At 38.5% G+C, this 21,967-nt stretch overlaps 1 protein-coding gene, 1 non-coding gene and 3 pseudogenes across 5 annotated transcripts; 4 read left to right on the top strand and 1 right to left on the bottom strand.

Moving 5' to 3' along the window:
• The first annotated feature begins 1,105 nt into the window (after window positions 1-1,105).
• On the top strand, window positions 1,106-2,069 carry LOC137745698 (rubisco accumulation factor 1.1, chloroplastic-like; annotated as a pseudogene).
• Window positions 2,070-5,716: 3,647 nt separating this feature from the next.
• LOC137746257 (tubby-like F-box protein 5) lies at window positions 5,717-8,106 on the top strand. Of its 3 annotated transcripts, XM_088686322.1 has the most exons (6): window positions 5,795-5,874; window positions 5,975-6,021; window positions 6,136-6,573; window positions 6,681-6,768; window positions 6,893-7,025; window positions 7,133-8,106. In XM_088686322.1, the coding sequence occupies exons 3-6, from the start codon at window positions 6,217-6,219 to the stop codon at window positions 7,797-7,799; spliced, it is 1,245 nt and encodes a 414-aa protein (XP_088542448.1). In that variant the 5' UTR covers window positions 5,795-5,874; window positions 5,975-6,021; window positions 6,136-6,216; the 3' UTR covers window positions 7,800-8,106. The 3 variants fall into 3 exon arrangements, with proteins under 3 accessions (XP_068342437.1, XP_068342443.1, XP_088542448.1); XM_068486336.2 differs by having other exon boundaries at window positions 5,717-6,021; XM_068486342.2 differs by lacking the exon at window positions 5,975-6,021 and having other exon boundaries at window positions 5,734-5,874.
• On the bottom strand, window positions 8,074-9,821 carry LOC137745735 (uncharacterized). Its single transcript, XR_015956963.1, has one exon. It is a non-coding gene; the product is annotated as an uncharacterized LOC137745735 (transcript).
• Window positions 9,822-12,810: 2,989 nt separating this feature from the next.
• On the top strand, window positions 12,811-13,566 carry LOC148691029 (CBS domain-containing protein CBSX3, mitochondrial-like; annotated as a pseudogene).
• Window positions 13,567-17,387: 3,821 nt separating this feature from the next.
• Window positions 17,388-19,604, top strand: LOC148691028 (protein RADIALIS-like 3 pseudogene; annotated as a pseudogene). Its single transcript, XR_015956455.1, has one exon. The product of XR_015956455.1 is annotated as a protein RADIALIS-like 3 pseudogene (transcript).
• Window positions 19,605-21,967: the final 2,363 nt, after the last annotated feature.

The raw sequence follows: 21,967 nt of genomic DNA, 5'->3' as shown, positions 1-21,967 counted from the left end.
CAAGCAAATTTTCAAACTCAACAAGCGATGGTTGTGTCGGCCATCCTTGTATAGCGGCAATGAACCCTCGATATTCGGGTCTCAAACCATGGATAATTATTCTCTTCATCCTGGTTTCCCCAATAGGAGCTGTTGGATCTAATTCTGAAATTTCGCGGCATATCGACTTCACCTTGTGAAAGTACTGGGCAATCGTCATGTCGCGTTGTACCATCGATAGCAGCTCATTCTCAAGAAGTTGCAATTTTGTATCGTTCCTCTTCGAAAAGAGTGTAACAAAAGTGTCCCATGCTTCCTTTGGCGTTTTAGCATCCCGAATGTGCTCCAACATTTCTTCTTCTATTGTGGTCTTTAAGGCAAACATTGATTTGCCTGCTTTAATTTTCCACTTCCGCAAGACGCTGTTAACATCTTCCGCTGCCGGTTGTGTAACTTCACTACCACCGACAACCTCCCACAAGTCTTGACCTTGAAGGTAAGACTCTATACACGTTGCCCACGTGTTATAGTTTTGGTTGTTGAGCTTCTTGATTCCTCCAACAACTTGAAGATCACCCATCGTATCGGCAAGACTTTGACTACACCGAACAAGCTTGAGTGACTACCGTGCAGAGTAATACACTACTCTCGACACAAATAAGCTCCCTCTCAAGGTTTGTGATAACCCCAGCAATAATCTCAAGAAATTTTTTCTGATGTGGAAGATCAGTCAAAACTGCAACCACAGAGCATACTCGGAATTTCAAGAGACTTTACAACCAATGCTCTACCAAGAACGATCCCTGACCGACTTGGCTCTGATACCAATTGTTGAATAAGAAGAGTATCCAAGATAACTCTAATGATCCCAAGAAGAAGAAAAATAGAGCACACTCTTAAAGAAAGCTCACAAAACAAACTAATTAGCAAAGCTTTTCTTATTTAGCTCTAGGCTTTGTTTTTCCTTGGATGATTTACAATGCTTGAGGACTTGGGTATTTATAGCAAACCAAATGAAAGCTACACCACACACTTACTTCACCTACAACATCCACCTACAACCTCCACTTACTTCACCAACCTCACACACTTACTTCACCTACAACATCCACCTACTTCACCTATAATTGACATTGATTCTCAACATATCACTCCCTCATCCAGCTCTCAACAGCAGCAACAACAAGTCTACCAGCCATTCCGGCCGCTCCCATCTCCAATCCCCTCCAAATTCCGCTCGCTAGACGCCAATGGCCGCCTTGAGATCCTCGCCAACAGCCTCGGCCTCTGGTTCGAATACGCCCCCCTAATCCCTTCCCTAACCCAAGAAGGCTTCACTCCCCTTACCATCGAAGAAATCACCAGCATTTCCAGCGTCGAGCAAAATCGCCTGGTGGTGGCGGCGAAGGTGAATGACTCTTTAGTCCAATCCAACACCGACCTAGAAATCGTTTCTGAATTTGACTTGGGGGGTTTTGAATTGCTGTACGAAATTCGGCTCCTGAGTGTCCAGCAGCGAGCTGCTGCTGCCTATTTCATAATTGAGAACAAGCTTGATGCCAAAGGAACTTAGGATTTGGCCCGTTCGATAAAAGACTTCCCTCGTCGGCGAACCGAAAAGGGTTGGGCGAGCTTTGACTATGTCAGCGTTGGTGATTGTTTAAGGTTTATGTATTTTAGGCAGGCGATGGAGCACAAGAATCCATCTGAACCTAGAATTGCTGCTTTAGAGCAGGCATTGAAGGTTGCACAGAATGATAAGGCTAGAAAGGTAATTTTGAAAGAGTTGGAGGGAGAAAGTGAGGAGAATGAGGGGGGAGGACAATGTTGCAGTGTGGGTTCAGGTTCCGGTTGTGAGGTTGAAGTTTGGGGAGGTGGCAGAGTCGACTAAAGTTGCGATCTTGACGGTTTGTAGAGTGGATGAGAAGGATAAGGAGGTTATGGAGGCCCCGTGAGAGTGTAGGAGTAAGGGGATGTGAGAATGGTGGCTCGGGTGGGCAAGGGATGGGTGATGGGGGATGAGAGAAGGGGGTGCTCAGGTGGAGAAGACGAAGGGGGTGGAGGATGGGGTAGACGAAGGGGGTTCTGGATTTTTTTCATTTTTTTAATTTAATTTTCTTAATATTTTTATTTAATTAATTATTTTAATATTTTTAATTACACATGACGTTCAATTATTGTCTATATGGGTACCATATCATCAATTAATATGAAACTTAAGAGTCAGACTAACAGATGTATGAGACTGTCTTAAAATTAACATTTTAGGTATGACTCTGAAATGAAAAAAACTTCATTTACTAAATATTAAAAACCACGAAACTTGAGGATAATAAATTAAAATTTATCCAAATAAATAATACAATTAGCAGAAAAATCCAGATAGCATGTTACACAAAAATAGCTGGCATTTCTCCTGATATTTCAACTGTGGCAGTGTATTTTATAAAAACAAGGAGGAGGGGGCATGGCTACCTGGTGGGAGTATCAATATAATTGGGATACTAATCATATTGTTAATTGATTTTATAGTAGAACTTCAACTTAATCATGATATCAAAGTAGGATGTCTTTCGTGTGAATGCCCCGGCGTGCTCCACGTCACTCAATTTGTGTTGTTCACGTGCTCAGCTTGAAAATTCGACACACATAAGTAGGTGTGTTGAGAGTATCAATCTCATGCAGGACGTTGTATATGCTTATTAGTAATTGAGCTATTCTTTAATTATATTATCATTTGATTTTAATGGTAGAACCTCAACTTTCTTAATTACCCAAACCTTTTCCATGTTCAATAACGATTTATATGAATAGATTCACCATCATCTTGCATTCTGATTTAATTATACAAAGATATAATGCTATGTGTAAATTTTTATTCACATAACATTATATTATTATATAAAATGATTCTCTTGCGAAAGTTACCAATCAATTAAATTTGGAGGAAACAAGCTTTGGTGTATCCTCGTTGGCAGTACCTCCAGGTCCAGCAGTACTCATGGCTGCCACTGCTTAATAATTTTTGCTAAATGTTTTGGTCACGCCTACTTGTTCCCACCTTGCCAGTTGGAAGGACTTATTTGTTTGTGTTTAATATGGTATATGAATTATGCTTGTTATGATCTGAGTACTTGAACTAAAATAATTAAATTGGTGGTTGAGTGGACCATGGCTAATCATGTCTTCCACCAACAAAACAAGAGGTTAGATCTCATTAACATTCTATGAATACATGGCTATGAGGATAACTATCTTTGTCAATACTTTAATAATATTTGTGAAGTGGTACTGAGAATCACTCACACGTGGATTTGTCTATAATTATTTTATTTGCAAACGAAAGACACACACATGCACGATTATCCTTAACATTAGTGAGAGACTTTCACTTACATATTTCATACGATTTAACTGTTTTACATGCATCTTAATGAAGAAAAATCTAGTTGATAATCACTTAAGTCCGTGAAATTGTTTTTTCTCGTATCGTAAGATAGAAACTTGTTTACAACTAGAATGTTGAAGTGGCAAAATCTTAACCATGCGCTCGATATGTTTTAACTAATTTTTTTTAATTCGTGATTAACTAGAGATACTAATACAATAACATTCCGTCTCATAACAATTTGCCTCCCAAACGTAGCTCTTATATTTCCGGTGAACAATCTCATCTGAGATTGAAAGACAAGACCTGTCTTTCTACTTTCCATTTCCTCCAAAACACCCAACAAAGCTAATCCAATCCGATCCAATGATTGCCCTGATGTTAAGTGATCAATTGAATTGTTTGCCAAACACGTACGCATTCGTCTTTCAGCCCATTCCCTGTATTTAGAAAACTGATGCATGAAAACGAAAGCCTAGAATAATTAAGAACAAAAGCACGTAGATAAAGGCAATAGCACGTGCAAGTGTGGCTGCTGCTGGTGACCTTGCTGAGACCGACTCGTCCGTCAAATAATTTCTGGGTATCCCGCCCGGGGCTTCAACTCCAAACACTAAAACTCACTCGTACTAATTTACGAGAATATTCCTATATTTATATATTTCTCCGATACCACCAGGCAAAACTTTTGGTGGGTTCGAGCGAAGAATCAATATATAATTATACTTCCCATGCATGCATTGCATGCTTCGGAGTCTCGGACCTTGTGGATCTTTTTCGGGACGATATATCAAAATAATATAATAAGTCGAACCTAAAAGGCCTTAAATAATAAGTAGGCCTTTTTGGGTGCGACTTAAATAATAAGTTCAAACATTTTATATTTAAAAAGAAAATTATACTTAATGTACAATGAAAATTTATTATTTAAGATCTAATTTACAGCTTTATTTTTTCTTATAAGAAATTGTTATTGATAATGAAGAATTTTAATTGTGCGCTTTAAATTTTTTATATTTTTAAATTGTCAATACTAATTATCTTATTATTCTGATTATTAATTAACGAGGACGTCCCAATGGGCCTTGCCTCACCAAGTGTGAAGGATTCCTACTCGCACGTGTTGAGAGTTGGTGTACTTTCGGCTACTTGTCGCACACTTCGCGTGGATTGAAAATACGTAAAAGAAAGATGTTTCAATTATAGGACGACTAGCTCACGTCTCTATTTGGTTGTAGGGACGGATGGACATTAGGACCAAGGTGGTCCTAGGACCACTCGGAGTTCGAGAAAACATATATGTGAAGATTTTTTCAAAACCTGCAGAATGTTTTATACGAGTCTTTTTTATACTCATCAAGTGTTTGATGTAATGTTTGTTAAGAATATCTCGATAGGTTACGTCGACAACAGTCGACAAATTCTCTCTATATCCTCATAAGATTGCTTGAGCATATATTGATATATGTTGATATGTGTACAACATAGTTTGATTGACAACAACAAACTCACTATGTGGTCTACGAAATGCCAATGAATAAACTTAATTACCACATATTGCCTTAATTAATCTTCTAAAAAAGACTGATTTCCATAGTGGAAAATCTTGTCACAGGGCTGTACGTTCTTCGCTTTTTGCAACTACTAACCAACTATGTATATTTGTAAACTGCTGTATTTTTCTATTTTTCAAGAATCCTATTGGTCACTAACCGACTCGTACACATATGCAAGGAAGGAACCGGATCCTTCAAAATTAAGCTCACTAATCAATGAATCCGGATTATTGAAATTTGATCTAATGACTACAAATAGGGAGCTCTTCTAAAAGTTATAATAATTGTAACCGTTTGATAAAATTTTAATGATCCGAATTCATTGATTAGTGGACTCCATGTTGAAGGATCCGGACAGAATCCGGTTCCCATATGCAACACCGTGTTCTCATAAGAAAATCAGACAGACGCGACCGTAGGATGGGTACCCGGTTAAAAGAGCGGCCACAAACATATCTTCCAACAAAGCGGGGGCCATCGCAACGGAGAACGCACTGAAGCAAGCGTGAGGGCGCACACGTGGAAGTGGGGCCCCAGTAGTTTAACCGGCAAAAAATAGGTGGAGGTTAAGAAAAAGGGCGCCGCGGCGCTTTATAGAGGAGGATTCCAACCTCCTCTGCCAAAAGAGACAGCTTTTCGGTTGAGGGAGAGAGAGGGAGAGGGTCAGGTGTTAGTGGCGGCGCAGTGCTGCAACCAACTGTAAACAACCGCAATCTCCACAGCAATTCAACTTAAATTAAATTTCAATTTTCATTTGGATATTTTATTCAGAAATTGAAATATCAGCTTCTTTGGCGTTGTTCGTTTTTTGCCTCGCCCATCTGGCCAATAGCATAAGTATATACCCTCTCTCTCTCTCTCTCCACTCTCACATTCTCTCTCTAAAGCCTTTGTATTTGTCCCGACATTGGTGATTTCCTAGAAGCCTCCTGAAATCCCCACACGCATATGGTACAATCTCTCTCTCTCTCTCTCGCACGCACACACTCTCTTTCTGTAGAGTGCATTTTGGAGCTTCTTCAAGCGATCCAGATTTTCGGTGTTTTTATAGGATCTCAACTTTTTGCATTTTTTGTGGCATTGTTCTTGCGATTTCAGGTTCGGAATGTGAAAGTTTTGATATTTAGTGTAAATTTTGAGTATTTAATTTGATTGTTTATGTTCTTAGAACTTGATCGTATAGATTCTTATGGAAACTTTTCGTATAATTAGATCTGCGAAATCACGAAAAATATCATCTACAACATTTGAACTGTGATCATAGTTGTGGTGGAAATACTAGTCCAGTGAGCGATGCAATTCGGAAACGTGTTTCACGAGCTATTCGAGATGAGAGGTGACAAGGGGAAGAAATCAAGAAGAGGAGGGGAAGAGAGGAAGCACACGCGCCGCCGTGCGAAATCTCACATTGCCCCGGAACATACATTGTCATCACCCGCATCAGTTGAGCAAACCAAGTGGGCAAACTTGCCCCCGGAGTTGCTTCTCGACATAATTCAACGCGTTGAAGCGAGTGAGACTTCCTGGCCTGCTCGGAGGGATGTGATTGCTTGCGCTTCGGTTTGCAAGTCGTGGAGGGAGATTACGAAAGGGATAGTCAAGACTCCAGAGCAATGTGGCTGGCTTACCTTCCCTGTCTCACTCAAGCAGGTATTTTTCGATAAAACGAGGTTTCTTTAGGTTATTCTTACTGAATGTGACTTTCACTTGCCTGCTGAAGATTTTTACTTTCCTCATTACTTGCATATATTTGCTAGCCGGGACCAAGAGATGATCCGATCCAGTGCTTTATTAAGAGGGAAAGAGAAACTTCAACATACCTACTGTATCTTGGTCTTAGCCCTGGTAAGGATGCTTCTCCCGTTATTATTCACGAATCATGACTTGGGTGCGTGTTAGATATCGGTGTTCAAATTCTTTTGGAGTCGATTTGTAAGCCAGTGACTAATTCTTTCTTATAAATCTGTAGCTCTGTGTGGGGACGTGAGTAAGTTATTGCTGGCAGCAAGGAAGGTCAGACGGGCAACAAGTACACATCTTGTTGTGTCCTTGGTTGCAGATGAATTCTCTCGAGCAAGCATTACTTATGTTGGAAAATTGAGGCAAGCTTTACAATGTATCTTTATCGTTGCCATGATTCTTTTCAATTTGTGCTCACTGCAACCACGACTCATTCTTTTTTGTGTGCAATTCATTGGCAAATGAACAGGTCTAATTTTCTGGGATCCAAGTTTACCGTTTATGACAGTCAGCCTCCACAAGACTCAGCAATCCAAACAAATTATCAGTCACATCGAAAAATCAATCCAAAGAAGGTATCTCCAAGGATGACTGCTGGTAGCTATAGTGTTGCTACTGTATCGTACGAGCTCAATGTCCTCCGAACAAGGGGACCAAGGAGAATGCAATGCATCATGCAATCAATACCCATGTCAGCAGTTCAGGAAGGGGGCGTTGCTCCTACTCCAACAGAGTTAGCGACCTGCCTTCCTCCAAATTGCTGTGCATTGCAAGTTTCAAAGGGATCGAAGCAGCTTGCCAACTTTTGCTCTAGTGACCCCACAACGGATTTGGAACAAGGCACAAAAGATCCAGTCATTTTGAAAAACAAAGCTCCTAGATGGCATGAGCAGCTGCAGTGTTGGTGTTTGAATTTTAAGGGACGCGTTACAGTGGCTTCTGTGAAGAATTTCCAGCTGGTGGCCGCTGCAGAGCCTTGCCATAATGTTCCATTGGCTGAAGAAGAGAAAGTAATACTGCAATTCGGGAAGATTGGTAAAGACATTTTCACAATGGACTATCGCTACCCTCTCTCTGCTTTCCAAGCCTTCGCAATTTGCTTGAGCAGCTTTGACACGAAACCAGTCTGCGAATGATTATTGTCTATTCGCATCACATGACCATCATGCTCGTCTTCCCTTAGAATGAACTGTAAATATACTTTTGAAACAGAGCACTTTAAGCTATGGCTTTTGGTCATCAGCAAGTGCCTTTGCTGAAGTTGCCGTAGTCTGTGTAATGGCAGTAACCCGTATAAAGCATGCTGTAAGTTTCCAATTTATTTATTTGCGTGAACGCAGTTGTATGCAACTGGAGGATGTTCGAAAGTCCGTCTTTTCTCATAAGGGTCTCTTGTATTGAATCTTGATATTCAAATGCAGTTTTGTACATATTTCATATTAACTTCTGATTCTCGTATTATACAAGTATGGTTACAGTTATACACGCCGTATATTTTTCTTACATATCTGCTGGCAGATCTTAGTAGAAAATCCACTGTAACTATAGCGACAGCCATGATGCCGAGGCTTATCAGGATTACCTGAGTCCGAGTCACTTGGTTCCATGAAGAACCCTAAAGGGCACCTCCGTCTCACAGTGGACTAAGCTTCTCAGGTGTTTGTGTTATTTCAGCCTTGTGTGTTTCGAGGGGCTTTGATTTACCGTTTGGCTTGATGGTTCTGCTGGCTTTTGAGAAAAAACCGACTGAACACCGGGATTCCTTTCTGCGACAGAAGTATTGAACACGATAGAATTATTGATACTCTGTACATTGCTGTTGGTATATGCTATCCTCTGATGATCTTTACTCGTCTGGTCGAAATTTTCCCCCTCGCTGCTTTCCTCTTCATCAGTAGTAGCTTCCAGGCTGTCATCTGGATTGGTCTTATAACTGCGGTGTATGGGCATGAATTCTTCTCCGTTTTCTGGTTCTGAGCTATTGTGCATTGTTGCTCCTCTGTTTTCACCAGATAGGGTTACGATGCTAACTGGTTTTTCAAGCATTTGGTCCTCAGTGGCCAACTTACTCATTTCCAAAGCAGCTTCCTTGATTTCTTTATGCAGGGGAGCTTGTTCCGCGGTCAATGAAACCATCTTCTGATTAGACACCCTTGAGGTGCTTCTGTCTTTTGGAGTTTGGGTTGGTTTCGAACTGGAGGTTGTGCTGCCTAATGTCTCGTTTCTGTCAAAAGTTTCTTGCTTTTTGTGTCGTTTCCTTTCTTCTTTTATCACTGCTTGCAGTACTTTCTCCCTTTCTTCATGCTCTTTCGACTCCGTCTCTGATTCGGCATGGTGCTTTTGATCTCCGCCAACGGTATCAGGATCTGCCTTCTCGGGTGAAGCAACTGTTTCTACAGCTTCTGTGGAAGCTACATGAGTTTGCTCTGCGGTTGGAGTCTTATTCTGAGCTTTGGGAATAGTTTCGGATGTGCTGATTTCTGCATATGGTTCCTTTGGTTCTGGTTGAGTGGCAGGTGATGGAGATTCAGCAGACAAGGAAGGAAGCGGAGAGTTCTCTTGAGTGTGGGGCTGCAATTGCGCGTGAGGGGATTCTTGTGATGCTCCTTGGAGTTGAGAGGCTGTGTGAGATGGTGAGGATCGAAAGGATTCAACCCCAGTCTGTGCTGTTGCACTAGAAGTTTGTTGGGACTCAGTGGCAGCACGAGATGGTGAGGATGGAGAGGAATCAACTTCAACCCGAGTTTGAGTTGTTGCACTAGAAGATTTTTGGGACTCGGTGGCAGAACGAGATGGTGATGGTGGCGGAGGTTCAATCTTCAATGGAGCCTGAGCTTGGGAAGGAGAGGCTTTCACAGGGGCTTTCCCCGCGGGCCGAAATGGTGGTCGCTCAACAGGGGCTGAGGTGGAAGTCTGGGCAGGGTTTTGGGTTTTAGCCACTGGACGTGGGTCGGGTTCTACTTTAGAACCACGACTACGCCAAGGGAGCCGAAAGCGAAGTGAATGTGTTTGCTTTTTGCTTGCCATGTATGGTTTGGAAACTAGAAGGATTGGCTTTGTTGAAGAAGATGAAGGATGCACACCACTTAATCAAAGGTCTGGTGTATATATCGAAATTGTATCAGATACCTTGGAAACTTTCTGGGATTTCTGTCGAATTTTTTTATACCTTTTCTGGGTATGGATGCTCACTTCTCTTACAAACTTATGATTCATGAGAAATCGGCAATTTCTGAAGGCAGGTTTACCTTCCCTAACAGCTCTGGAATCTCTCATTTCGTCTTTCGGAGGACCCCGACAGGCATGTTGAGTACATATACTTTGCTGGGATGCCGTCTCAAGAGCACAGTTCACGTTATGTTTAAGAAGGGTTGCTACTGTTTGAAATATCTTCACATTTTTTTCTTTCAGCTCAATCATGCTTTCTCGGGAGAGAAACTTACCTACGTCTGGGATTCCACGGTGGCTTTGAAGTTTCGAGATGAATTTAGGTAACGCTAACGGAACTAGCTTTCCAAATAAATTTTCCACCTGGGCAAGTAACCTGGCAAAGAAGTAAACAATGTAGAAGCAAAGTAAACTTTCCTTCATGTAAGAAAAGAATAAGAGGAAAGCACATTGTCAAGTAAAAGATTACTTACACCAGAATCTTGGTCCTGCTGCTGCAGCGAATTACCATACATGAGGCAGCGTACACCTTCTCCGTCCAAACGGAGCTTCCGATCGAGTTCTGAGGTAGTGTTTCGTATCTGCACACCAAGGTCTGTATCAATAGTTTTCATCTGTTTCTTTTCTCTAAGTTGGTTCAACCCACAACTTGTCGGAAGCTTTCGTGACTTTTCCTTAAACAGGAACAGTGGAGAAATTGCCGGGTTAGAAAAGATAGTTTCACGTTTAAAATGGGTCACCTTACCTCTCCACCCGCGAGGGCCGGTCTAGAGATTTTTGAGACCCTCGGCGACGCCAAAAAATTTGTCATCATCTGTACTAACCAATAAAATACTTATTGTTAATCAAAACTCTATAAAATTATCAGTTTAACCATCTAATTAAAACATATCATGAATAAGAAATATGGAGCATAAATGTAATTTCACACAACCAAAGTTTGCTGTTTTTTTTAAAGCCTCACCTACATATAATCCTAACATATCTCTAATTAAAATAATAAAATAACAAAATAAATAATAATAAATAAATAAAAAACTTTCCACTCTCACATTCTCTATCACTCTCTTCTTCTCTCCTTCTATTTCAAAACCAAAATAAAAAAAAAATTCTCACACACTTTGTGTGTGCCTGTGCCCATACACTAGTTTTATATAAGAAAATTATTTGTCTTCACACGTAAGACATCGATAAAATTATACTTAGAAAAGCACTTCAAACAAAATAATTTAGAAACACGGAAAAACTAATTTATTTTGTATCGTGAGAAGGAAAAAAAAAAAACTCTTTGTTTACAAGTAGATAGATATGAGTTTTGTTTTCTATCTGAACTTTTAAAGTGTTTTTGTATAAATCGTGAGGTGTTTTTTCTTATTTACTAATCTTGTCAATATGAGACTAAAAAAATAATGATGTTTTTGAGTCTTTAATTGATATGTATAAGTAATAAATGTGTACTAAATTAAACTTTTTGATGACACGTCATATGATTTACAAATTTGGTCAATGCATTACTCTTTGTTGAAGATTAGACTTGAATTGGAACAAATGTTTTAAAAATAGCAACCCACATAGCTACTAGCTACTAATTAAAAATAAATTAACAACCAAACAAAAATTCGTAAAAATTGAAAAGAATAAACATGCACTTAGCATTTCGAACTTAGGACCTCTCATTAATTTTAGGCTAAATATCCAAAAATGGTCCCTAAAATTTGCATAATCAATAGAAATAATCCCTGAGATTGTCCACCATCCATGATTTTGGTCATTCCGTTAAAAAATCTTTGGGCAATTTTCAAAACTTCGTAACTCAATCGATTCTTAACCAAATTCAAACCATAATATATCAAAATAAAGATAGGAAAGTGTAGAACAAGATTATACCTATTTGGAAGCCCAATGGTTGCCGGAGATGGCTGGAAAATAGCCTGAAAGGTGACTGGTTTGAGAGAAAATTGGAAAACTCGCTAGAAACTGGGTAAACTTTAAACGTTTATAACTTCTTCAATACTCAATGAAATCAAGTGATTCAAAATTGAAAAATCATACTTCACGATGAGACGAAGATAATGGTACCTTGCATGACGGCTAACTCGCCTTGTTTTGGCCGGAAAACGGCTTGAAAGTGGCTAAATTTGTAAAAATTGAAAAGTATATAAGCACACATGGTGTTTTGAACCCAAGACTTCCTCACTAATTTCAAACAACAAAACCAACGAACCCATTAGTTCTAGTTAAATTTTTTTTGTCATTGAACCAAATTTTATAAATTTATACTCTTATGAAAACATATATAAATATACTACCCTAATAATTTTGCCCTGCCAGCACTGGGCCTGAGTCGGCCCTACCACCTGCACAGGAAAAAGGACTAGAGAATGCAACAGTGGTAGATGTACTAGCGATAGAGGATAATGAAGAAAACGGACCCTGGCTCTGGTGCAACACGAACGACGCTGTCATTGGTGTGTTGGATTTATTCCAATGTAAATCAACCTTAAATGGTCTACAACATATAATAGGAATGTAATATTGGAGATTAATGTAGATATTGTGATTTGATTTCCTAAAGATATCAATCTTATATTAGGTGTCTTGTAATACAAGTAAGATTGATGGAGTCATTGATTTTATGTGATTATGATACCTAACTGATAGGCTAAAAAGTGGGATTTGAGATTCCTTTATGGACGGAACCTTAATGCCTTAGCCAGTATAAATACTAAGGTCCCTGCAAACCCTAGATACACAACAAACGCTTCCCACAAAGTAGTTGTATTCAGTTAGGTGCTTTGTAGAAGACTTTGGTGTTGCCGCATCCTACATCATCTCCGCTTGGTATTCAATGGCTATTGCTTCATGATTAGGTCAGTCAACTCCTTGTTTGTGTTTTAATTATATAACCACATAAAGTTTACTTGGTGCAGTAAAAAAAATGTACGATCTTACCATGCATATGTAAATATGATATTCATACTACACTCATGTTTAAGTTTCATATGCGCATGAAATTGCAGATGGTGAAAAACAATATCGGGTCGTTAGTGTTGCTTAAGCCAGGAGAGCAACAACATATTGCAGGAATCATCACTGAAAGAGGTAAACTATTTACAGAACTAACTGCCTCTCAACAAGTTATTCTGATTCTATTGACCGCGGCATAAACCGAGCAGACTATCTCAAGTAATCGCACAGGAAAGATCGCCTATAGACAAGAGTTGGAAATTATGACTAATGAGGTCAGTTCAAGTTCACATTCTTAGATACTAATTTACTTTGAACACGCGATTTTTGTTATGAACTAAACTGTTTAACAAATTTATATCAGTAACAATGCAACTTATGACAGGTATGCCGTGGCCGCGATTTCTATTCTTCAACTAGCATAGATATTGGACTGAACAGTCTTTGGTTTATAAACTCGTGGAAGCAATTACGTGATGATTTTTTTATGTCAACAGAGTATCATATAAGGCGTGTTCAAGTTATAGACGGGAAGCTAGTTGGCGTATTTCGATCAAAGATGTAGTCCGGGCAGTGGGTGAGCAGCAAAGTGGGGAACTGAAGCGACTCAATGGGTACATTAAAGGAGGATACTGTTAGAAGAACACGTCTCAGTTTGATGTCCATCAAATTACTGTAGAGCAAACTTCAGAAATGCCTCCCAACAGAAAGCTTTCTAAGACTCGTATTTCAGACAGTTGAGAGCGGGAAGGTTACTAAAAATGTCATGTGTTCTCTCATAAATTAAGTGCTCGTGTGATAAGCTTTTAGTGCCCCATACTTCTGATAGAAATAGAAGACAAGAGACTTGTAGTTCAAGTAATTGTTTTGAACCTCACTTAGCCACATCTTTGCATAGGTGAGGGTTATCTCTTAAAAAAAAGTTCCCTCACCGTTATTTTAGGATCCACTCTCTTCATTTAGGGACCCGTTTATTTTCACTCTCTTATTATCTCTAATCTTTGAACCCTTCACGTAAACTGTAGCGTCACATTACCATAATGAAACATCACCCGAACACCCAAAATCCTAATGTCCTCGTGTGAGTGATTTCATAGTGTCGATCTCGTTGATCCTTTTTTTAACACCAACCAACCATTTTTTGTAAACACAAAATGGGATAATATGGTCTTTCGACAAGAAGTCGGGCCAAGGAACAATATTCACGATCCCATTTGCATCCAATTTCGAACGCAACATATATACTCTATCTAGAAATTGCAGATTCAATTTCAATTTCTTAGGACCTCTAAATTTGATACGTTCGGCATACTACAAGGCATATATCTCGACACAAAGATGCACAATTCCCATTGGCTGGCAAATGAAACTTGTTATCTTTTCGAACATTCTATCAACACAGGATTGTTCTCTCCCCTTGTAAGATTCAAAAATCAGAAGCCCACAAGATTTTATGCAAAAGTTCTCCTCTTAGAGTGGAGAAATTTTTAGTTGTAATAGGAACACGAAAGATACATCACGTGTTTTTCTGTAAGTGGTAGAAAATTTTAGTTTTTAAGTTATTAACCATTTATATAAGAACACATGGTATACTACTTCGTGTGACGGTCACATTGAAAAATCTCTCCTTAGAGTGTTACTCCTCCAAAGCTCGAAGCTTTTCTGTGGCAGATGATTGGACCTTGTGTGGTGGGGAAGCCGGACCCCAATTCCTCCAAAGTCATTGGTCATTGGCTTTTGGTCAGACCAATTAGCCTATTTCTAATCTAAAGGATATCAGATGTCAAAAGTTTTGGGTCCTCAAAAGTCATGGACTGTGAAAGAAACTTCTTATTCGCCATCTTCGTAGCTATCTAATTGTCAATACTTCCTTTGAGGCCATTGTGAGGAGGAATTCATTGGTAAAGACGAACTGACCACGTGGTTGTCTAATCAGACGCATTGGATGGGGCTGAAATTCAAGAGGAGTATTAATAGGTGCGGAGTTTTGTTTCTCAAGTCAAGCAGTCATGTGGTCCGATCGTCCAAATTTAAGAATTTATCTCTATTGATAATGGAAGAGAAACCAATCTCTTGACAATACGTAATTGGTCTAAAATATCATCATATTAGTTTGAGATATCATTCTTATCAGAGAAAAGTTCATCCTAAAAGCAAGGGACTAGTCAAACAATTTGGAGGGGTGGAGAGACCTTCTAGTGGGATAACTAAAAACAGAGATTCCACAAGAATTAAAAGGGATCCATAACATTATCACAACTTTCCCACAACTGGACTTAATATATTAAAAATTCAAAGAATCAAAGACATTTAGTGGATTTTTCAAACAAAGATTTCAAGCACATTTACCTGAATATATATGTTATCTCCTTGCTCCTCCATTGCTGCAGCATCTCCAAAGGCAAGAATCCCAGCAAGCAACTTGTCTGAACGGAACAAACCCCATCAGACATTCTCCTGCTTATTAAAAACATGTTGCACAACGTAAATTATTCTAACACAAAACACAGAAGCGACCACCAACGTTAGCAGAAAAAGCATGTAAGTCCTTGGAATTGACTCTGTGTCTGTGCGTGCCATCAGGGTCCACCGTGTTGGTGCGGCTAAGGAAAAAAAACACCAAAGATTATTCAAATTTATGTCGGTGGTATGTGGATCTACCTCTTCCCACAAACACAATCTTTAGGTCATGTTTTTTTACCAAAACAAAATCTTTAGGTCATGCTAAAATCAAAAGGAAGTGTAGAAAAACTAACAAAATATTTAGGTCAATACTAAAATCTTAAGAAAAATTTGAAATACTAGATTTGGTTACTATGCAAGGACTAAGGAGTTAGGAGAAGGTACGTTAAAAGAGTTGAAAAAATGAAAACAAGTTATGTCAAAGGAATCACTAATTGTAACTGATTAAAATTTGAATTGTAAGACAATGTAATTAGCCAATATGGTTCGATCACTAGCAATAATACTGCAACACATGTCCTTTTCGATTTGGAACCGCTTAAATGTTAAGTTATTCGTCCATTCTGAAAATATAAAAAAATTCTAAAAATTTAAAACTCTGGAAAACATGTGCTGCATTATTACCAATACGCATCATTTAGCAAGGAAAAGTCTGTTACTTGTGACCAAGATATCCACAATTACCTGTGTTTTAGTAAGGGCAAAGTAATCGTCTCAAGCAAATACAAAAGAATGGATTCTGATCATCGACTATTGCAGCATGTAAACTGCATACCAAAACTGACACATGATCTGAACCACTTTGTTGACTGCCCCTGCTGATTCAGCCAGCAGCAAGGCCATCCCGCAAAAGTCGATTTCGGAATGTAGCTTTTTAGAAGCTGCTTTCTGAACCACCATTTTCAAATTTCCAAGTTCCACTATCAATTACGTACAAATCCCACTCTCCTAATGTAATAGCAGGCCCCACTTTCTGTGCAATTGTGGAGAGATTTTTCAGTATGATGGCACACGAGATAGTACATTAGACATTATTATATAAATTGTGAGATATATGTGTTAAAAAATTAATAATTTAAAAAATAAAAATTTTCACCACTTAAAAACATATAATGTACTACTCGTGTTTCCGTTACAATAAAAAAAATTTTGAGGTCATGGGTACTTCTGCGCTCTTTTTTTTTTTTTTTTTTTTTTTTTTTTTTTCTTTTTTTTTGAAACTGTGTTTCGACTCTGACATGTTAAAAAGATGCTGAAGGGTGGATGAGAGCGCGCCATCGTCAATTTCCTTCGTGCATGATCTAATCATTTTTAATCTTCTTGGTTTCCATCAAATCATCCCCATTTTTGTTGCCTCTATCTTTTGTGATGAAGCTTAACTATCACACTTCTCTAGATCTCATGCCTGCATACTCTCTTACCCTCTTTATTATTACTAACCTATAAATATCACGAAAAAAAATGTTATAACGTGAGCATCTAATGGAAAACTAATTATTTATTAAAAATATATAAAATTAATTGAGAATAAGAGGACAATTTTAAGATTTTTGAAGCACTAATACTAGACATTCTCATGTGTCATGCTTACAATATGCATCTACATGTAACATCTTTTTAACCTAACACATGATCAATTCTTATTGAGTAACGTAAGAATATGTGAAATTGTTAAACTATGACACGAATAACTGATTATGATACAATGTTAAACTATGAGTGTCTATCGAAAGCCAATTCACAATAAAAATAAAGATTTGAAAACTTTTTAAATATGATAGACTCTCAATCTTCCACAAGATATACTTTCAACAAAATAGTCAAATAGTCCTTCTTAGACGTTATAATACGAGTCACAAGTTGTCCAATCAGGGTAGACTACGAATTGGGAATATCTAATCGCCACAGGCTGTAAATTCTCAAGAAATCCCACTTGCTGATGAGATAATATATTGAGAAGACAGAGATAGACCTGATGAAATCACATAACCTCCTTTTTGCTAATTGTCCTTATTAGCGTTGTTCAACAAAGCGAATCCTATCTTCTTTGTCCTTAAAATTTTAAATATTCTCCAATTTATCAGAAAATATATTACTATAAGTCTATAACAGTATCTCAAACTAACAACGTGATATCATAATTTTAGGTTCTCCCAACTTGCCACAGCCCCACGAGTCTCTCCTCCTCCTGCTTATAAGGAGCATGGCCACCTCCTGCCCATACTATCATTCCCTAGACTTCTTCACTCTTTGAGTCCCTTTTGTAAACGATCTTTTAATTCTAGCATCCGAACTCTCCTCTTACCAGCTCACTGCAATCGCCGTACGATTCATTCCTACTTTCGTGTTCATATATTCCCCTAAGATTATTGATGGCATCGGTTTCTTCCTCGAGGAATCTCAGCTCCTCGTGGACGCCGAAGCAGAACAAGTTGTTCGAGAAGGCGCTGGCTGTGTACGACAAGGACACGCAGGACCGCTGGCACAATGTGGCCGAGGCCGTGGGCGGAAAAACTGTGGAGGAAGTAAAGAGGCACTATGAGATTCTGGTGCATGATCTCATGCACATAGAATCCGGCCAAGTCCCTATACCAAATTATAAGGCCGCCGGAAGCAGCGGCAGCAACGGCAGCAACAGAGGATTTGGTGATGAGCAGAGGCAAGAGTAGCTATGTTTTCATCTTTCATATAATCTCTTAATTGTTTCTAAGCATTCAAAGCTATAATATCCATGTCTATGTTCTTCTTCTAGAAAGTAGCCAAACATCCTAGTGCAGAAAGGGTGTTAGAGATTTTGTACTGTTACAATGTCCATCGTAATTCGTGTCTAATGTCATATTATAATTTAAACATCCAACTAAAAACAAATTGATAATGATTAGGTTTTGATTCAATGTGCAATTCACACTACCAACGTAAAATTGGATGAAGGTAAGTTTTTCCTTTAGGAAACTAAGACATCCTAGTGGAGAAAATGTGTTAGAGCCGTAGAGGATTCTCTAGTGTCTACAGTGTCAATAATATCCCGACTTTGATACCATCTTAGTATTTGAACATTCAACGTATTAATTGTTAATGCCTAAAGAAACAAAGATCATCTAAACTATTACATATAGTTTTAACTTTTCGACGTGAGAGTCACATTCTCGACATGGGATTCAAGAGCAGTATGGGTTTGTAGCTTTTTCACGTATCCCTTTCCATAATGTCATTCGCTATGTTTTCCTCTTCTGGAAGGGACGGTTCAAACCAACGACACTAACTTGAGTCCTCCCAAAGAAATTTTATATGTTTTGTCTAATTTTTTTTTTTTCTTTTGTATATCCCATACTATATTCAACTAAAATTCCTAAGAAAGAAAAGAAATCCCACATGAAATCTAATCCATACTTGTTTTAGATGGCATACGCACATGGTCCTATGATTAAAGTAATTGAGAAACATTGTGTGACTCCAAACACTTAATGGAAATAAATCTTCTCCGGATCTCTTTCACCAAGATTACCGGATTAAGTGATACGGATCTTTTAAATTTCATCCAATAATAAAAAATTATCACAACTTTTAAAAGGTCAAAACAGATAGACCTTTAAATGAAATTTGAAAAATCCGGATCATTTGATCCGATGATATTGATAGAAAAGATCCGGAGAAAATCTCTTTTCCTTTTTAATTACTTATCACATTCTCTCATTAATCCGAAGGATTTGCTAGTGACAGTCACTGTTGCATCTAGCTAAACCTCTTGGCAGCTTTTCGAGTTCATGAAATGTTCATAAGTATATCGATACACCTACACAAATACACACTGCAGTAATCGATGCATTACGTCAGCGAATATGCATTAAAAATAGGACACATCTTACATCAAAACGAAGCTCCCAGAAAAAAGATGCTAATTATGTGTGTTAAGCTAATTAAGTATGGGGGTGGGTGTGTGATTGGTAAGATATAATGCCAGTTGGGTTGTTGGGATAATCACATTTTTTGGCTCAAAAGATGCTTAATTAATTGATTATGCAACTTGGAGGTTTGAGATTATCTACAAAGATTTTTTATGCATAATTGGAAGATGGAATTTTTATATGCTATTGCTAATTACTTCTAATCTATTCAGACTTATGAAAAATCTGAAGATCTGATGGGAGGGACCAGAAGACTGAAGTGTCAATGTGTTACTTTTATCAGTGACAAATAACCCTATGTGGTTCCTCTCCTATCTTTTGTAATGATTTTCTGCTTAAAAATATATGTTATGTATTTCTGTTTTCATAAACTAAAACCGCAATCTAACATCAATGAGCTTGTAGCACAAGTGATTAGAATCATATTTTAGCACACAAGATCTTGTCTCGAATCTATCTCCCTAACATTGCTTGTATATGAAATACAATTATAAAAAATAAAAAAAATAAAAAAAATAAAAAGATAAAAAAACCAAAACGACGTCTAAGAAAAATTAGCAAATCAATTCAACAGAAAGTGCATCGATCAAGCAATTCATCGATCAGACTACAGGCAAATTACAAGTAGATTAAGAAATTATAAAAATTAAAGTGAAATATATCTATGACGAAATGCATAATCGGCAACTAAAACAACAAAAATTAACAAATCCACAAACAATGTTACCGGTGAAGCAATTCATCGATCAGATTGTAGGTGATTCAAAATCTCAAATTAACAAATGGATTAAATAATTAGACAGATTACGTAAATTATATCACTAATGAAATGCATGATCTGTTGGAAAATCAAATCAAAACAGCCAAATGGTGATGAAAGACAGCAAGTGTGCTGCCATGTGATGTGCTAGCAGGAAGACAGCAGTGTACCTTCATGTGTTAGCCGAAAGGAAGGTATTACAACCTGCCATGATGCAATGCATGTGTATGCCAACTATCAAAGTTGCTCCATGTGTTTGAAAGGGTGTAAAGATGTGGAACACCATCATTCATTATATGTATTGTTGGATTGTTTATTTTTTCAGTTTTTGTATAAATAGGCCATCTTGCTAAGCCTTAGAGCATATCATCCAAATCCCACTTCCCATTCTCATTTTCAGCTTGTAAGCTATTGATTTTTGTAAACTCTCTTTTCATATATCAAAGTCCAAGTGCCTTGTTTGTCAAAGCTTGTTGCTTCCCTCCTTTCTCTATTTCTTTGTCCAATTTTATTGAGAGTGGAAAGTGAGAGGTGTGATAGAGTTTGTAAACTTATCACCCACATATTTTGGTATTGAGTTAGCAAACTCTTTAGAATACCAACAATTGGTATCAGAGCCAGAATACCATTCTAGCAAGTGCAGTAGCTATGGCGTCCAACTTAGTGCAACTCCAAGTTCCCACATTGAAGAAAGAAAATTATGAAAGATGGTGCATCCAATTCAAAGCATTGTTTGGATCACAGGAGCTATGGGAAGTTGTCAGTAGTGGGTATGTTGTACCCACTGCCGAGCAAGAAGCCGTATATACTATGGATCAAAGGAACACTCTCAAGGACTTACGAAAGAAGGACCAAAAGGCGTTGTATCTTCTATACCAGGGTTTGGAAGATTCAACGTTCGAGAAGGTTGCAGAAGCAACAACGAGCAAGCAAGTATGGGATACACTCAGTACAATCTACAAATGAGTAGATCGAGTTAAGAAAGTGAGGTTACAGTCACTTCGAGCAGATTTTGAAACTGCTCACATGAATGAAGGGGAGAGCATCTCCGACTATTACTCAAGGCTCATTGTGATAGTAAATCAGATGAGGAGAAATGGCGAGAGACTCGATGAAGTACGAGTTGTGGAGAAGATACTCCGTTCACTCACATCTAAGTTTGAGCATGTGGTGACTGCCATTGAGGAATCCAAGGATTTGGAGGTGATGAGCGCAGAGGAGCTACTAGGATCCCTCCTAGTTCACGAGCAACGCATTCAGAAGAATGCAAACCCCACAACGCTAGAGCAAGCTTTGGAGTCAAAGTTGAATATTGACAAACCAAATAGAGGTCGTGGGCAGTGGAACTCACGTCGTGGGAGTTCATTTAACCGTAGCCGAGGACGAGCTCGAGGAAGAGGTCGAGGCTATGCACAAAATCGAGGTCAGTCTCAAGAGTGGAGATCTACTCGAGGAAAGGCGCATATCCAATGTCACAATTGCAAGCAATATGGACATTATGCCAATGAATGTTCACATAAAAATGGTGAGCATGTCAACATGGCAGAATCAAGTGGAAATACTGATAAAGAACTTACAGTCTTGCTAGCACACCATGATTCCAGTAGCCAACAAGATGTTTGGTATTTGGACTCTGGTGCAAGCAATCACATGTGTGGAAAGAATGAGTTTTTTGCCGAACTCAAAGATGGGGCCTATGGATCTGTAAGTCTTGGTGACTCCTCAAAGTTGCCAGTTGAAGGCAAAGGGAAGATCAAGATCATCCAGAAGGATGGTAAAGAAGAATACATCTCCGATACCTACTACATACCAGGTATGAAGAGCAACATTCTGAGCATTGGTCAACTGCTCCAGAAAGGGTACATTATACATATGGAGAACATGCTTCTCACTCTCAGGAATGCAAGGAGAAAGCTTATTGCATGTGTTCGAATGTCAAAGAACCGGATGTTTCCGTTGAATTTGAACACAAAGATTGGAAGCTGCAACATCGGTGTAATGGAAGATAAGTCATGGAAATGGCATCTTCGATTTGGCCATC

This window comes from Pyrus communis, chromosome 15, assembly GCF_041283825.1.
Source record: "Pyrus communis isolate YQ-2024b chromosome 15, ASM4128382v1, whole genome shotgun sequence".
In the NCBI taxonomy this organism is placed as follows: Eukaryota; Viridiplantae; Streptophyta; class Magnoliopsida; order Rosales; family Rosaceae; genus Pyrus; species Pyrus communis.
Note: the sequence above shows the minus strand (reverse complement) of the source record. Positions and strands in the feature narration are given on the sequence as shown.

Coding starts and splice junctions, on each gene's coding strand:
- LOC137746257 (XM_068486336.2), top strand. CDS start 6,217: ATGCAATTCGGAAACGTGTTTCACGAGCTATTCGAGATGAGAGGTGAC. Junction 6,769..6,892: donor GTATCTTGGTCTTAGCCCTG/GTAAGGATGCTT, acceptor ATAAATCTGTAG/CTCTGTGTGGGGACGTGAGT. Junction 7,026..7,132: donor ACTTATGTTGGAAAATTGAG/GCAAGCTTTACA, acceptor GCAAATGAACAG/GTCTAATTTTCTGGGATCCA.